Source organism: Lithobates pipiens, unplaced genomic scaffold (assembly GCF_037356315.1).
Source record: "Lithobates pipiens isolate NorthernLeopardFrog02 unplaced genomic scaffold, aLitPip1_a1.2 Scaffold_22, whole genome shotgun sequence".
NCBI lineage: Eukaryota > Metazoa > Chordata > Amphibia > Anura > Ranidae > Lithobates > Lithobates pipiens.
Window position 1 is genome coordinate 347,077,070 of NW_027507784.1, and position 18,367 is coordinate 347,095,436.

An 18,367-nucleotide genomic window follows, 5' to 3' on the forward strand; every position below is an offset into this window, starting at 1 on the left:
TGTGTATATATATATATATATATATATATATATATATATATATATTGTAATATGGGGGATGTCTAGTTCAGTGATAAATGCGTTTTCAGTGAGTTCACAGCCAACAGGAACTTCAGTTTTAGGGTGTGGTAGCCCACTTTTATTAACCACTTAATGACCAGCCTCGTTTTGAGATTTGGTGTTTGTTGGTTTAAAACAGGTTTTTTTTTTTTTGCTAGAAAATTACTTTGAAACCCCAAACATTATATATATATTTTATAACACCCTAGAGAATAAAATGACAGTCATTGCAATACTTTCTGTCACACGGTATTTGCGCAGCGGTCTTACAAGCGCACAATTTTGAATTAAAAAATAAGACAACAGTAATAAGACAAAGTTAGCCCAATTTTTTTTAACGTTTTGAAAGATAATGTTACGCTGAGTAAATTGATACCCAACATGTCACGCTTCAAAATTGCGCCCGTTTGTGGAATTTCGACAAACTTTTACGCTTAAAAATCTCCATAGGCGATGTTTAAAAAATTCGACAGGTTGCATGTTTTGAGTTACAGAGGAGATCTAGGGCTAGAATTATTGCTCTTGCTCTACCGATCGCGGCGATGCCTCACATGTGTGGTTTGAATACAGTTTACATATGAGTTCGCTTCTGCGCGCAAGCTCTCCTGGCCTCTAGGAAGGGGTTCTCCTCAAACTCCTGGCTTTGTCACTCCTCTAAAGCCTCTGACACCTCCAGGACAATCTGGTCATTTTTAGCTCAGATAATTATCTCTGTATATTTTTGTTCAGTCTTAAGCCTCGTACACACGGTACGATTGTTGGCCAACCGAGCGTCTGATTTTTGTCAAAAGGGCGTGGTGCCTGGATCTTGTCTTGCATACTAACGGTACACAATTGTTGTGCTACAAACACGAACGTAGTGACATACTGCGTGGAATTTCAGCTCTTGAGCGCCACCCTTTGGGCACCTTCTGCTAATTTCGTGTTTGGTGAGCATTGATTCCGAGCAGGCGTGTTTATACTTTCGACTTTTGTGTGAAGGATTTGTGTACTGACCATACGAAAATCTGACGTCAAACCGTTGTCCGCCGAAAATTTAGTAGCATGTCATCCAACATTTGTTGGCCAAAAATTGGACAACATTTGTCAAAAAGAGCGTACTAACAGCAAAATTTTAGGACAACAGTCTGTCAACAGACAATCCCCTGCCAACAATCGTACCGTGTGTACGAAGCTTAAGACCCCTTTCACACCGAGGCGGTTTTCAGGCTACATCGCTATAAATAGCGCCTGAAAAAAAACGGCCCCTTTCACTCCAGTGTGAAAGCCGGAGGGCTTTCTCACTGGAGCGGTGCGCTAGCAGGATGGTGAAAAAAAAACCCTGCTAGCAGCATCTTTGGAGCGGTGAAGGAGCAGTGTATTCACCGCTCCTAAACCGCTCCTACCCATTGAAATCACTGGGGCAGTGCAGCTATACCGCCGGGAAAGCGGCGATTTGCGGGCGGTTTTAACCCTTTTTCGGCCGCTAGCGGGGCGGTTTTAAAACGACGGTAAAGCGGTGCTAAAAAATAGCTTTACCGCCGACGCCGTTCCCGCCACAGTGTGAAAGGGGCCTAAGCCCTTGTACACACGGTCGGACATTCCGACGGAAAATGTCCAATCGGACCGCGTTGTCGGATAATCGGCCCAATTTTCTCCGTCCACTGAGCTGGAACCTCTCCCACATGGAGTGCCGTCTCAAGGATAGAGTCTTCAAGTCTCCAGCCCTGATCCAAACTTACCAAATTCAGAGAAAATGTAAAGCATAATTTTCTCTGCTCACAAAACGTCTGCTGGAGCTTCTCAAACCAACTCTTTAAGGCCGCGTACACACGGGCGGATTGTCTGCCCAACTAAGTTCGGCAGACAATCCGACAGACAGTCCGTTCAAAATTAGCATGAACGGACTTGACCACACACGATGAGCAGACAGTCCGCTGAAAGCGTGCGTGATGACGTGAACGGCATGTACGACGGGACTAGAAAAACGACGTCCTATACACTGCAATGCAACCTTCGGCCGTGTAAACCCTTTCTGAGCATGCGCCATACTTAGTCCGTCCAACTTGCCTACACACGAGCGGACTGTCCGCTAAAACCAAGTTTGGACGGACAAAACCAAGTTTGGACGGGCTGTCTTACGGAAATTCCCTAAGACTAAGTCCGTCAGATTGTCCGCTGAAAAAGTCCGTTGAAGCCCACACACGAGCGGATTGTCCGCTGAAACACTGTTCAGCGGACTAAGTTGGACAGACAATCCGCCCATGTGTACGCGGCCTAAGAGTCCTGTGTCCATTTTCAACTCATTTTCACCGAGAGGTGACTCTCATTGTCACTATATATACAGTATATATTGTAATATTTGGGGGTTATTTTAGCTTAAAGGTAGAGCTTACCAGTGAGCTGAGTCCGCGCCAGCTATGCCATTTTAAGGGCTTGTAGGCCCACTTTTATTAAAGAAAGAAAAGTCAGATAACAAAATAGTTGCCCACACAGGGGTTTCAGCTTTCCACAGCAATAATGTACGTAGAACCAAAAATACCAAGCCACCTGGCTCTCTTTAGCAGCACTGCTGCTCAGACTTTGGCTGCAGCCCTCTTGGCTCTTTAACAGAGTTCCCGTACACCCAGTACCTCAGCACTCTTTACTAGCTTCTTTTTCAGCCCACAAGCTTAGACCCTCTGTCTGCTCTGACAGACCGACCTGTGCAGACCTGCACACTTCTTCTCCCTTACACGCCTGGACTCCTCGGGAGGGTGGAGCCCAGAACCATGGTGTTGGCTTTGTTTTAAGCCCAAGACCCACCTGTGCAATCATCCAGCCAGACTGCTGGCTGTTCCCAAAACCCGGTCCCAGGATTGGAGATTCCGTACTACCACAATATATATATATATATCATATTGATATGAACCTTGGCTTGTCAGCAAAAAGTGTGTTTATATGTATTAGAGCTGCACGATTCTGGCCAAAATGAGAATCGCAATTTTGTTTTTTGCTTAGAGTAAAAAAGATCATGATTCCCTCACGATTCTCGCGACGTAAATTTTTTTTTACATTATATAAAAAAAAAATGGGCTGACTTTACTGGTTAGTTTTTTTTTTTTATTATTCATTTAAGTCATTTTTTTCCCCCAAAAAATTGCATTTGAAAGGCTGCTGCGCAATTACAGTGTGACATAAAATATTGCAACAACCACCATTTTATTCTCTAGGGTGTCTACTAAAATATTATATATATATATATATATATATATATATATATATATATATATATATATATATATATATATATATATATATATATATATATATATATATATATATTAGGGCTGTTACTGATTAAAATTTTCGTGTTCGATTAATCTTTTTTTTTTTTCAAATCGATTAATCGACTAATTGCGATTAATTATAACGCACATACAGATCCAACTACTTTTAGCGGATCTCCTTGCATTGCAACTCTGCATTAGTCAGTGGTAAATGTGATATACACTATATACAATCACCTGACACTAGTTAGTTTCCACAATCCATGACTTAACTTCACAGTTCACACAAATACGTTTTAAATTCAAACTGTAGCACTGACATAAGTCATTTTTTTCCCCACAGTAGCGCGACAATCCCTCCACCTCGGGTCTGACTAATCACTCTCCCCTTATGGCATGGACCCCTGTGAAAAGAGGTGGTCATGCAAGCGGGTATCAAAAGGGTTAACACGGACCATAAACTTCTCTCACGTCTCCTTAGATCTCAGCAAGGACGGCGGGTCATGGGTAGAAAGAAAAGATCTCAGTGCTCACCGCTTAAGTAGAAGATTTCATTTTTGTGTTCAAAACACAAACTACTCACATAAAGATGATAAAAACAGCAGGTAAAGCCGACAATCGTGTTAGTTCCGTAGGGCAGCGGCGGGTGACGTGATGCGTAGCTCCTCCCCAGTACGCGTGTTCAATCAGAACTTCGACGTTACCGGACTCCTCCCCCCTTCCCTTCGTTAGCAGACGGAGGCACTTGGGGAAGGAGGGAGGAGTCCGGTGACGTTGATGTCCGTGACGTCACCGGATCTCCAACGGGACTCCCTGAAGACCCGGAAGCCGGCAGAGAGGTGAGTACCGATCAAAAGAATTTTGATCGATCAAAAAAATTACCAATTAATCGAGGAATTGATCATTAATTTCAGCAGCCCTAGTATATATAATGTTTGGGGGTTCTAAGTAATTTTCTAGCAAGAAAAAAAATTATTTTAACTTGAAACCAACAAATGTCAGAAAAAGGTTTAGTGTTTAAGTAGTTAAACTTTTTTCACTTGCACACAGAAGCCTATTCCATTGACAAATTGTTACAATGTTTATACTTAAGTTCAACTGAGAATGTTCTGATTCTTGGCAGACTGCCCGGATTCTTTTGAGGGCTGTGGCTTCAGGAGAGCAGAGAGAATTCTTTACATAGCAAGAATCGTGAAACACTTTAGTCAAGACCGCGATAACGATTCTTGACGATTAATTGTGAAGCTCTAATATGTATATAAATAAATACACACTTTTTGCTGACAAGCCAAGGTTCATATCGATTTGATATATATATCTGAGTGCACGTGCACTCAACTTCTTTGGTGGACCATGGCGAGGCCTATTCTCAGTGGAACCCGTTCTTTTGTAAAAATGATGAAACGTACGTTGAGGCGCCTTCCGGTCACGTCACTTCCAGGGCCCAGCTTCCAGGTTCGGCTTCCATCTGGCCCACAGGCTTATGCCGGCGTACACGCGATCGTAATTCCGGCCAGAAAAAGAGCGATGAGAGTTTTTCATCGGAAAATGCGACCGTTTGTACGCTCCATCGGAATTTAGCTGTCCGAATTTCCGCCAGCCAAAAATTGATAGCATGTTCTCAATTTTCCAGACTGGAAAAACTTTCTATCGGTAATTCCGATCGTGTGTACGCAATTCCGACACGCCAAAAATCACGCATTGCTCAGATTCAACTACGAGACAGAAGCTATTGGCTACTGGCTATTGAAATTCCTTTTTCTAGTCATGTCGTATGTGCTGTACGTCTCACCGTGTTATAAATGATCGGAATTTGATGTGATCGTGTGTAGGCAAGACAGCTTGAGCCGAATTCCATCGGAATTCCGTCGGGAAAACCATCAGAGCTTTTTCCGACGAGAATTCCGATCGTGTGTACGCGGCATTAATCTCCTAGTGTCGGGACATAGGCACAAATTTATGTAAGCGGGCATTTTTATGATTTTATTAGTCAAAGAAAAAGCAGGATTACGCTATTGGTCCTTCCTTGTCTTCTCATTCCATATGGCATTGTGGTGGAGAGGAGAGTTCAGCCCGGAAGGTTTTTGATTCCACACTGGGCTGCAGAATTGCTAGAACAAGCGGATTTAGACTTTCTTTTTGGCTAAAGAGGTCATGGCTGTCTGCAGTGGCGTAACTAGAATCCCAGCCAGGGCCCTTCCCTCCGAGTCCGGCGGTGGAACTCCATGGCGTGGTCACAGGTATGACCTTTGTGAGCCCTGTAGTTCCACCACTGGCATCAGTAGTTTTTTTTTTATTATTTTTTTTTTTAAGTGCCCCATCTGGCTGGGGAGAACAGACATCGGACTCAGCAGCAATGCATGGAGCAGGAGAGGGGTACTCTGAGGAGCCGGCCGAGGACACAGGTCATGCGGAGAATGCACAACTAAAGAGCAGCCAGTGCGATAGTCGAGAGTGGAGCTCTGCTAGTCACCCTCCACCTCCACCCACCCGTGTGCATGGTGCACTGGTATGCAGCCTATGCTGCTGCCGGCCATATGTAGAGGGGGCTGCATGGGCCCCCTGCAGCACAGGGCCCAGTTGCGGACGCAACTGCTGCACCCCCTATAGTTACGCCCCTGGCTGTCTGGTCTATTTACTTGAGCACCTTGGGTGTGATTTGGATATCATTTAGGCGGTGGAGGATTTCTACACTTATTGATTAATCTAATCACGTCTGTTTGGACACGTCACTGAAGAATATGGACTTTCCACTATAATTATTGTTTATCAGTTTGTGTACGTTTGTATTTACGTTACTTCTTTTGTTAATTATTCTTTTGGTAATATCATTTAAGCTAGTCACAGCGCCACCTACCCACATTACACATTACTGCAAGGTAGAATATCTACAGCCATGGAGGGGAGAAGCTATATAGTTTAGAATTTACGTATTGGCGCGAAGTCACTCAATATTCACTGTTCAAATTTGTTAATTAGTAGTTTACAGATGGAAGACAGCAATGTTTTTGACTTCCAGTTCAGCCCACAGGAAGTGACAAGGACGCCGCATTGCTGGCAGGATCAACAGAAATTTTCTGTTTTTACTGGAAACGACCTTAGCAAATAAAAATGAAAAGGAATGCAGCCGCCACACCTGTGGACAGGGAATCTGCAGTGTCGGGCATATTTTTGTTTTTGCCTTTACATTTATATTACCTTATAACCGTGTGAACTGTGTTTCAGGTATGGGTAACATCTCCGCATCGGAAGTGGCGGACTCCATTTTAGAATCGGTGGCCGATTTCGCCAGATCACCCCAATCTGTCCGGATGGTGAAAGTCGTCATTTTCCAGAAGCAAATGCTGAACGACTTCCACGCCAGTATGAAGAAGAAGGAGGGGGGATCTCTACCCAAACAGGAGGGATTCTTCGCTACGATGAAGAATTGTGAGTACACGTCGTTACAGAAAGATCTGCTTATATGATCAGCCAGCAGGAAATAAACTGCGATAAGTCAGCGGCAGTATAGTATACGAGATGTATATGAGGGGCCCAAAATATAATATCTTCCTTCCAGACTCAGCTAATGAACAGCTCCCTTCTGTCCCCTAATATAGGTATTGATTTTCAGGTTTATTGTACTGTGGGGCAAATATCACACATAGTCCAAGGATAAAACATTTATATAGCTTTGCAACATATTAGTCATAGAAACATAGAAAAGTGAAGGCAGAAAAAGACAGAGTAGCTCCCCTGGAGGTGATGACAGGGAGTGCAAAGCACAAAGATCACGGGAGACAATGGACCAGTTCACTAGGGGTCTCTCCAAGAGATATTTCGCTGGGTAGTTCTTAAATGGGAAGGCGAGGATCTCAGCAGGTACATGAGGGAACACTGTAGAAGAGTAAGTCAAGCCCAGCAGCTGGCAGGATCCCAACACCTGCAGTAGGTAAAACTGATGAAAGGCAGGGCCATCAAGAAAGGAACTGGAGTAGCACTGTTGAGGTCAGAATCCAAGCCAATGTCAGTGGTCAGGAGCTGGAACCATGGTCATACACAGCAGGTCAGATGGGTGAAGACAGCAGAGTAGTTAGCAGCCAAAGATGGGGTCATGCACAGATGAACAGAAGAAGCAAAGTCCTTCAATGAGCCGAGGTCACAACCAGAGATCAGGGAGAGGGGATTCCAAGGGCAAGCTGAGTTACTAACAGGATGTCAGGATACACACAATGATACACGGGGTTGTGGACAACCTGGAGATTATCCAGCATCTGTTACAGCTTATTCCCTTTGATAGAGCATTTACCACAAGTTTCAGAATTGTGAGCATCCATGCAACATGCCTGCGCATGTTCTCACGCAAGGGTGCTGGTTGAAGTTCATGGCTTGCATACTCAGTTCTGGATAGAGTCCTGACAATATCAAATGATCCATAAATCTATAAAGCCCCCTCCTGAGCAGTTTGACATTGATCTATTTTATTTTATGTAGAAGTTGTAGTCACTGGTTAATCATAACACCGCAGTGTGCATGCACAAACAGATAAAAGTGCCCGACCAAGTGCCTGACCACCGTCGCTGTAGTTGGCGCATTTTGTCGTCAACAGACATTATCATTGACAACGTCTGTTGATGACGAAACGCGTCTAGAGGAAGGCACGTAGTGACGTCACCACGCAATCCGTCACCACGTATACCGGCCAGCAATCTTTTTTATGCAACCTACTAACCACGCAATTGTAAGTGCAATATTTATTTAATACATTTACTAAGTTTGGAATATACTACACAATGGCTAGTCCTTTTCTCTTCCTGAGCATTCATTGAAAGCACACGGATATTGGGATGGACGAAGTGAGCAGTACTATACGATTATCATCTGTCTTGTGGTCACCTGCAAGTTTAAAGGCTCAGGCTGGTTTCAAGCCACCTGCCTTTAACGCTTGCTGTTTGGTAAGCAGAATCTACAGCTACGGTGGTCGGGCACTTTATCTGTTTGTGCATGCACACTGCGGTGTTATGATTAACCAGTGACTATTACTTATGGACTCAAATTTTTACAATTCTGTAGCTCAGCTTTTTCCATTTTTATTTGATTTCCTGTGTTATCGCACTGTCTGCTGCTGCTTGTTGTGGCTCGTTTGCCTTCGTTATATTATTCTAGCGCGGTTACACCCCTCTCTTCCTTACATTATTTTATTTCACCTCCAGCCCAATCTGGTAATTTTTAGCTCAGATAATTATCTCTGTATATTTTTATTCAGTCTTTAGCCTCATACACACAGTACTATTGTTGGACAACCGAGCGTCTGATTTTTGTCAAAAGGGCGGGCGCCTGGATCTTGTCTTGCATACTAACGGTACACAATTGTCGTGCCACAAACACGAATGTAGTGACGTACTACGTGGAATTTCAGCTCTTGGGCGCCACCCCTTGGGCCCCTTCTGCTAATTTTTTGTTTGGTGAGCATTGATTCCGAGCAGGCGTGTTTGTACTTTCCACTTTTGTGTGACGGATTTGTGTACTGACCATCAGAAAATCTGACGTCAAACCGTAGTCCGTCGAAAATTTGCTAGCCTGCCATCCAACATTTATGGGTGGAAAATTGGACAACAATTGTCAGAAGGAGCGTACTAACAGTCAGATTTTAGGACAACAGTCTTTCAACAGACAATCCCCTGCCAACAATCGAACCGTATGTACAAGGCTTTAGGCATAGGAATTGGGTTACAGGGGCTGCACCACTTTAGTGTCCGGGCAAAGAGCTCCTAGTTATGCAAAGCACATCGGCACTGATGGCAGAGGATCTGTCTGAGGATCACAGAATACAGAGTTGGAAAGGCCCAGAATGGGTCTGTGGTGTTGCCAAATCCAATTGAATCAAATTATACCCCTAGGCAATGGTGAAGAACCCCAAGATGGCTCAATGGGCTAGCATTTCATCTCAGGGCAGAATCCTTCACTCTTTGTGGGGCAAAAGAAATTGAGCACAAGTCACTTTAGGAAGGTTTACCAGAGTTTATTATGGGACCATAAACTCAGGGACACAGGGGTTAGGGCTCCTGGATACCCAAAAACAAGCATAAATGCAGACTCTGCTTATAGTCAGTTAACAAAAAAAGCAGAAAGATTCAGAAATCACTAAAATCAGAATGAAAGAAAAGATCCAGGCAGGTATGCTTCCCATGTGACCCCTGTGCTTAGTCGTGTGATCTGTGTTGTCATATGTTGGGAAGGCATAGCGAGATATTTCTACTGGCCTAGTGTTGGCATTTTATCCCTGGAAATGAAATGGGTTTGGAGGAAGTTGCTGGGGCACAGTACCAGAGGTCTCAGCAGAATGGAAGAAGTGTATAGTAGAGGTGTTTGAAGTATGAGGGGGGAAGGCATTAGAGAGGCTCCCATCCAGACTGCACTGACTGTTTATTCTTTTTTTTCTCCTACACAGCTTTTCTCGACTTTATCGGGTATAACACTGAAGGCTCAGAGGATTCCAAGGTTTTTGAATTAAAAGAAAACATTGAGCCGGCTATTTTCCAGCTGTGTGCGGAAAGTCAGGGCGCCGTGGATAAGACCAAAGCCTGGCTCCTTGATCTGATAATGAAGGAGCAGTACAAGAACATCATCACAGATGATTGGATCCAGGAATTTGATGAGAAGGAACGTGAGGCCTTATTCCAGCTTCAGAAGACCCACCAAGTTACTCTCATCATTGACTTGCCCAATTTCACAGTCAAAATTCTGGGCCTGTCCAGGGATGTCCTGGAGGTCAGTAATAAAATCCAAGACATGATAAAGAATGTGCGAGATAAGAAGACGAGAGAGCGGGAGGCGGAGCTGTGCGGTAATCTGGTGGAATGGGGATACCTCAACGGAAGCAACTTTACTCCTTTCGACAAAATGACGAACATGGAGCTGGAGAAGGCCAAGAATGAGAACAGACAAAGTATACCTATGAATATTAATGGGGCAAAATACACAGTCATTGTAGAACTGCTCAGTGCAAGAGATCCCAGAGGGAACACCGTGAAGCTTCAACGTAATTCTAAACACGGTAATTAAAATTTTATGTCAGATATCAGTCATTACATTTCCTGGAAAATCCCAGGAGTTGGGCAGCCAATCTACCTAAAGACCAAGATTGTGAGTCTTTTCTATTACTATTATCTTCTATCTATCTATCCAAAGGCATAGCTTGAAGCCGATGCAAAAGTTGACCTGCCCCCCACCCACTACCACCCACCACTTCCACTCTTCTCCCCTTAACTCCTGAGCTTGGTTACTATCCCATGTTGCCAGCACACAACACAGAAACTTCCCCATCCTGGGCTGTTCTCACATCGTGCTCCTCTCCATTCAGGAAATGGATGGCTTCTCCCCAGCCAATGAGAACAGAGGGGTGTGGACTGTGGAAGGCAAAGTGGAAGTCCAGTACTGTATTGTGGCTGTGGGGCCCTAGGGCAGATTGGAGCTGCTCTTTGTGGAGGATATGATAATATGACAGGGAGAATGAAGGGGCCCCCTGGAGCTAGGGGCGGGGTTGCGATTGTGACCCCTGCAGCCCCTTATGCTACTCCCATGTATTTATCTATCTATCTATTTATCTATCTCATTATTGCACTCTGGGCACAATCCGATCCAAATTACTTTATAACTCTGCACTGCCACCTTCCAGCAATGCTTTGTTAGGGTGTAGTCTCTCTCTTTATCTTGACATTGTAATGGGATTTTTATCATTTAAGCCCTTGGCGTGCAAGACCCTCTCAACCCAATGCACTCCTGCAGACTCAGACAATATCCTGACATTGTGCAGCCTCCAGACGTTATAGTGGAGCTGGATTCCATTATAATGGATGAAACATAAGGTTTATTCATTTGCTAGAGTTGTAGACATCTCACCCCCCCCTTAAAATCATCAGCTGATTGTAGTATATGGTATATAGCACACAATGAACATTAATATACAGGCAGGCAGATACTAAAAAAAGGAGCTGTGCTAAAATGTGCAAAACTAATACATGCAAAGTCCTTAAGGAGCAAGCATAAAAACAAGAATCCATATGATGTTATTGAAGTAAAGATCCCTCAACTGGTAAAACACCACAGTGATTCACGTCACAAGAAGTGCGTCTTAAGAAAAACTTGCTTACCAGGCAAGAAAAACAGGCATGTGGCTATAGCCCAGCCAAGGCCTTGTAAGCTTGAAAGTATGTTTGTAGATGGAGCTAGCATAGGTGAGCACATCCGAGCCACACATGTGAAAAGAATCAGGTAGAGAAACACTTTTTTTCTGGGCTTTCTAAAGACCGGCTGATGAGATTTGACCAGGGCCGGGACAAGGGGTGGGCAGGAGGAGCGGCCGCCCTGGGCACTGTGGTTTCATGTGAGGTGGGGGGGGGGGCACTGCAAAGAGATTGGGGGGAGGGAATTTGTGTTGGGAGGGAGAATTTTGGGGGGCAGCAGGGGATAAGAATTGTTATGGAGGAGAAATTTTGGGGGGGGGGGTGGTTATTTAGGGGAATCTGTGTTGGGAGAGAAGATGGAGGAAGAGGATTTGCGCTAGAAGGGTGCTAGATGAGGTGATATGGTAGGTGTGGGGGAGAGGGGTCATGGTAGTTGATTGAGGGGTATTTTTGCTAGGAGGGGAAATTTGGGGGTATTGGGGGGAATTTGTACTTGGAGGGGGGATTTGGAATGAAGTGGGGGAAAAGCATGTGTACTCAGAGGGGAAATTTGAGGGGTAGAGGTTTTGTGCTGGGGGGATTTGAGGGATGGGAGGAGAGATTTCAGCAGGGAGGCAGATTTGTACTGGGAGGAGGGGGGTTATGCTTGGGGGGTAAGCATGCAGATTAGTGCTCGTTTTTTTTGGGGGGGGGGGGGGATTTTTGCTGACATATAATGCTGATATATCTTGGTGGGCGGGGCAGCACTGTTTGGCATTTCCGCCCTGGGCTCTAGATGACTTTGTCCCGGCACTGGATTTGACTTCACGTGTTTGCGAGGTGTATGAGGTCCTGTTGCATCCCACGATCAGCTCCATCTACAAGCATACTTTCAAGCTTGCAAGGCCTTGACTGGGCTATAGCCACATGCCTGTTTTGCTTGCCTTCTGGTAAGCAAGTTTTGCCAGTAGAAGGATCTTTACTTCGATATCATCATACAGATTCATGCTTTTACTATTTGCTTGTCTGTTTTATGTGTCTTACACTGAGCTGCAGCTTTTATTCTTGTATGGTTTAACCTTAGCGTAGTATTAAACCAATTTTCATTATACAGGGAGGGTGTGTAAACAGGGGACAGATATCACTGCTGAGTGTTTCTATTACAGGAAAATTAGATGTACCCCAACACTGGGATCCAATGAACAACGACAATATGAAGGTGGTCCCGTTAAGTGCTGGTAGCCAGGAATTTATGGATGTAGATGCACAATTCAAGAGAACCTGCCAAATGCGAATTATCAAGGTAATCGATCTTTTTGATTGGCTTGAAGTAGCCAATGAAGATGAATGATGTAACAGGTGTTTTGGGGGTGCGCTGTACATTATAAAGGTGATGAACCGAATGATTGGAGGATTATTCATAGGACCATTTTAAGATCATTTGGTCCCGCTTAGTGAATATTTCTTATATTCTATGATGAGATATCTTACATTTAACTGTCTTGTATCTTCCCATTCCTTGTGATTTAATTTGGGCCATAACAACATTTGTGTCCTGAGCAGATTGAGAGGATCCAGAACCGCCACCTATGGATAAACTACCAGATAAAGAAGCAAAGTATCGATGACAAGAATGGCTCCACCACTAACGAGAAGCAGCTCTTCCATGGTTTGGACTCCAATACTGTGAATAGTGTCAATCACAATGGATTTAACAGGAGCTACGCTGGAAAGAATGGTGAGTGGTCACATCTGCTAATACCTCTGGTAGGGGCCCCTGTGATCATGTAGGGACATCCATATCCAGGTAGTCCATTACTTGTAGAACTTAGACCCTGTATTCAGTGTCCCATTTTGTAGATCTTCTTTCTTAAAAAAAGGGGAGGGGGGCAGGACTCTCTCTGGTGCACAACCTTAGAATGCCAGGTCTTCATTAGGGCCACTAAGGGGGGGGGGGGGGCAGGAATCTCTCTGGTGCACAACCTTAGAATGCCAGGTCTTCACTAGGGCCACTAAGGGGGGGGGGGGGAGGGGCAGGACTCTCTCTGGTGCACAACCTTAGAATGCCAGGTCTTCACTAGGGCCACTAAGGGTGGGGGGGGAGGGGCAGGACTCTCTCTGGTGCACAACCTTAGAATGCCAGGTCTTCACTAGGGCCACTAAGGGGGGGGGGGGGGAGGGGCAGGACTCTCTCTGGTGCACAACCTTAGAATGCCAGGTCTTCACTAGAGCCACTAAGGGGTGGGGAGGGGCAGGACTCTCTCTGGTGCACAACCTTAGAATGCCAGGTCTTCACTAGGGCCACTAAGGGTGGGGGGGGGAGGGGCAGGACTCTCTCTGGTGCACAACCTTAGAATGCCAGGTCTTCACTAGGGGCACTAAGGGTGGGGGGGGGGAGGGGCAGGACTCTCTCTGGTGCACAACCTTAGAATGCCAGGTCTTCACTAGGGCCACTAAGGGGGGGGGGGGCAGGACTCTCTCTGGTGCACAACCTTAGAATGCCAGGTCTTCACTAGGGCCATTGAGTCTTGATGTTGAGTTGCCAACACACCGGGAATTCCCAGACAGTGACAGCAGAATAGACACTGAAGGAGTACGAAATCCTTCATCGGGTGGGCAGAGTTGATGCCTGATAATAGAAAAGACAGCAGGCAGGTGATCAGAAGAGGTGCAGGCGGGATTCAGATGCAGTCTAGACAATTCACATTGGAATACAGAGAATGGTGCAGCAAGACGGAAGTTAAGCTGGAAGATGAGGAGCAGGCTGGAAGCTCTGGCCACAAATTAAAGCCAGCTAATGAAGCCAGGTATGGAGACTACAAAGGGGAAAAAGAATGTCCATAACATGACATTGGAGAACAAAATGCAGCAAATCTATATCTTCTATGTAGAAAAGAGGAAGAGCAACCTGTCCCCAGTCCATGACCCATGTGTTATAGGCAGATCGTTACACCACTGTTGTCAGGGGCCTCTGTACCCAGGTAGACCCTTCTTGTCTGTGCTCCCACATCCAGAGAGCCTATTGCCATCTGAGACATTGATGTCCCCGGCTCCTGTCCTCACCTGAAAATGCTGTCTCAGACACCCAACCAATAACTTTGATATCATTTATGTATATGTGATGCACATGTGATATCACCATTGTACTTAATTAATCAGATTTGCTGTATTGCATTACATCATCTACTCTTTGTTTCCTTGTACAGCGGCTTGCTTTGGAAATGGAACGTACTTTGCGGTGAATGCCAATTATTCTGCAGACGACACATACTCCCGTCCGGACGCGAATAAATACAAGTACATGTACCTGGCCCGTGTGGTCACTGGAGTATCGTGTATTGGAACACGGGGGATGATTGCCCCCCCTCCTAAGAATAACGCAAACTCCACCGACCTGTATGACAGCGTCACAAACAATCTGACAAACCCTATAATGTATGTGATATTCCATGACATCCAGGCCTACCCCGAATATCTCATCACCTTCACTAGATGAACTGCTGACCCATAGTATATACCGGTACTTGTATATGGGAGTTCTTCCACCTGGACATAGAGTCATTACTACGAGTTCATAATACAATTTTGGTGATTTTATTTCTTAGTCCTGCGAACACATTACACCACTAATTCTTGTTGTAGCTAAAATAAAATTGATTTTATGAAGTTGGCTAAAGACTTTTCCTTCCCATATATGAAATTATACATGAGTTTTTGCCCTAACCATCAATTGTGAGATTTCCTGCCGTAGTTTGTGTCTCTGCCCCTCCCACAATGGTGAGATTTCCTGCAGTAGTTTGTGTCTCTGCCCCTCCCACAAAGGGGAGATTTCCTGCAGTAGTTTGTGTCTCTGCCCCTCCCACAATGGGGAGATTTCCTGCAGTAGTTTGTGTCTCTGCCCCTCCCACAAAGGGGAGATTTCTTGCAGTAGTTTGTGTCTCTGCCCCTCCCACAAAGGGGAGATTTCCTGCAGTAGTTTGTGTCTCTGCCCCTCCCACAATGGTGAGATTTCCTGCAGTAGTTTGTGTCTCTGCCCCTCCCACAATGGGGAGATTTCCCTGCAGTAGTTTGTGTCTCTGCCCCTCCCACAATGGGGAGACTTCCTGCAGTAGTTTGTGTCTCTGCCCCTCCCACAAAGGGGAAATTTCCTGCAGTAGTTTGTGTCTCTGCCCCTCCCACAATGATGAGATTTCCTGCAGTAGTTTGTGTCTCTGCCCCTCCCACAATGATGAGATTTCCTGCAGTAGTTTGTGTCTCTGCCCCTCCCACAATGATGAGATTTCCTGCAGTAGTTTGTGTCTCTGCCCCTCCCACAGTGGGGAGATTCCCTGCAGTAGTTTGTGTCTCTGCCCCTCCCACAATGGGGAGATTTCCTGCAGTAGTTTGTGTCTCTGCCCCTCCCACAATGGGGAGATTTCCCTGCAGTAGTTTGTGTCTCTGCCCCTCCCACAATGGGGAGATTTCCTGCAGTAGTTTGTGTCTCTGCCCCTCCCACAATGGGGAGATTTCCTGCAGTAGTTTGTGTCTTTGCCCCAGCAAAGAGCTATCCCCAAATATCAAAGAGACATCTCCATATAGCAAAGAGACATCCCCATCCAGAAAAGAGACATCCCCATAAATTCAGCAAAAATATATTGTCAGAAACCATGAAACAGACTGAGACAGAAGTACAATCAAATCACACTTGTTTATTAATAAAAATAAAAAGGTAAATAGAAAAAAGCGTAGTCAAGCATAGCCAGAGTCCTGTAGCCAGATCGGGTAGTCAGCCAGTCCAAATTCATTAACCAGATCGAGTAATCAGCCAGGTTGGAAGTCAGGGATCCAAGGAGAGCAACCGCAAGCAGGATAAGAAGCCAGGTGGGATGTCAGCAAGCCAGTCTTGAAACAAACAGCAGGAGATGGTTCCTTGTGATGTGACCAATGCGAAGGCAAATTAAAAAGTGAGCCGGATGGCTTTAAATAAGCAGGTCAGACGAGCATCATCGGGAACAGCTGGTAACTGTGGAAAGAGAAGAGAGATGGCAATTAGCCGACAGCTGAGCAGCCAGCCCAGAGGAGGAAGGGCTAAGCCAACCCTGACAGATATCCCAATACAGCAAAAAGATGGCCCAATCCAGCAGAGATATCTCAATATATTAAACAAAGAGACATCCCCATATAGCAAAGAGATAGCTCAATTTATTAAAGAGAAATACCCATCCAGCAAAGAGATAGCCTAATTTAATAAAGAGACAGCCACAGCACAGTCCCACATCTAGCAACATTGCCAATCAATTTGCTAAAAATTTGATGTGTAACAACTTGTCTCCAGTCCACACTGAGAAGTCAGGCGACATGCAGCGCAGAGCTCCTCCACGCGGCTGAGCTGCGACTGGCACCCAAACCAGCACCTTGTCTGCAGGGAGAGGTGGAGTGCAGATGATATCTCTCCGCCTTCCTCTCTCTCAGCTAAGCTGCATCAGCTCTCTCTGCAGTCGCCCTGCTAAAGCATTAGTCTACAGAGAGTGCTTCTCCCTCACTCTATGTGGAGGCTCTGGAAAAAAAACAACAGCAGCCCCCCCCCCTCCCGATGGCAGCCCTAGTAGTCGATAAATGAGCCAAAGGTCAGTAACAATTGTTTGTAGGTTGGGATGAAGTGGAAGTGTAGTTGAGGAACAAGCCAAAGGTCTGTAATGAGTTTAAATGAAGATAAAGACAGCTGCAGGTATGCAAAGGAGCAAGATATCAGCTGTAGAGGAGCACAATAATCTGGCAAACAGGAAGTGCAAAGCCATGGCTTAAATCGGTAAGTTCCTTGGAGGAGCAAAGAGTTCAAAGTTCACCAGAAACAATAAACAAAGCAAGAAAGTCCAAAGTATCAGACAGGTAGTTGTCCAGCATCTCAGGTGGCTCAGCAAGAAGAGCTACAGCCAGACCCAGCAGAGGTTGTCGGTTTAGACCCTGGTCCTGACACTCAGGCAAGATAGGCTGCCCCCTGCGCTGGAGACACTCCATATATGAGCTTTGCAAACTGGTCTCCTTAAAGATAGCTGCCTGACTGTCCACACTGGAAAAGGATAATACAGTAGAAACAAAGGAAGAAGTTCCACAACAGTTGTCAGCTACAGTCCAGGTTACAGATGTAAACCCAATCACTAAAATCTCATAAAACTAAAAAATGTTAGCATTTTAATTAAAAGTTATTTTTAATCTTTGAAAAACAGCTGTCTGGTGATCCTGCCATGATGGTCCTTGTTCAGGCACTTCCTGTTATATGGTGACAGTGCCCTTTCCATGTCTTCAAATTGTGCTCTTGTGTTGTCACCCTATCACACAATGGGACTATGAAGTCACCAATTCAACACACATGATGTAGACAAGGTCCATTGTTTTTATCATCAGAAACCCCTCCCAAGAAATGTCATGCAGCCATCACTGAAGTGGCTGCAAAGAGGATGTATAATAACACTGTATAATGCGCATCCACTGGAGTGTGCTGTGTTGAGGCAGTGCAATGCACACAGTGTGGATGGACCCTCAGGAGCCACATCTAGATTTATATCTTATTTTCTGTGTATCATAATATGTTGATTTTTATTTACTCTTTCTTCTTTATCTGTGAAGCACCCCCTACCATTGCCAGAATGCTAGTGATTGTTAAAATACAGTTTTTATGATATTAATATCAATATTCAATAATTCATATTGATGAAAAAAGTTCGAAGAAAGTCAGTTCTTGTGTAATAAAATCAAGAATTGATTTAATAATAAAAATAGCAAAATATTACAAGAGCAATATCAAACTGTAGAATGTAAAAATAACATTGATAGTATATTATATTCTTAAGATGAAGGTTGAATCAGATGTATTTCTTTGTGTGTGTGTAGTTGTGGCAGCTTTCTTCAATGTCTTGTGGTGTCTGAAGCAGATCT

The 18,367-nt window shown here is 44.8% G+C and overlaps 1 protein-coding gene across 2 annotated transcripts in view; it reads left to right on the plus strand.

Moving 5' to 3' along the window:
* Window positions 1-15,118, plus strand: part of LOC143925127 (protein mono-ADP-ribosyltransferase PARP14-like) — an 87,324-nt gene extending 72,206 nt beyond the window's left edge. For both annotated transcript variants that reach the window (XM_077449744.1, XM_077449745.1), the window contains exons 13-17: window positions 6,534-6,737; window positions 9,739-10,344; window positions 12,619-12,755; window positions 13,016-13,190; window positions 14,659-15,118. In XM_077449744.1, coding sequence (XP_077305870.1) covers window positions 6,534-6,737; window positions 9,739-10,344; window positions 12,619-12,755; window positions 13,016-13,190; window positions 14,659-14,948 — 1,412 coding nt within the window. In that variant the 3' untranslated portion in view covers window positions 14,949-15,118. The remainder of the gene's footprint in view (window positions 1-6,533; window positions 6,738-9,738; window positions 10,345-12,618; window positions 12,756-13,015; window positions 13,191-14,658) is intronic.
* Window positions 15,119-18,367: the final 3,249 nt, after the last annotated feature.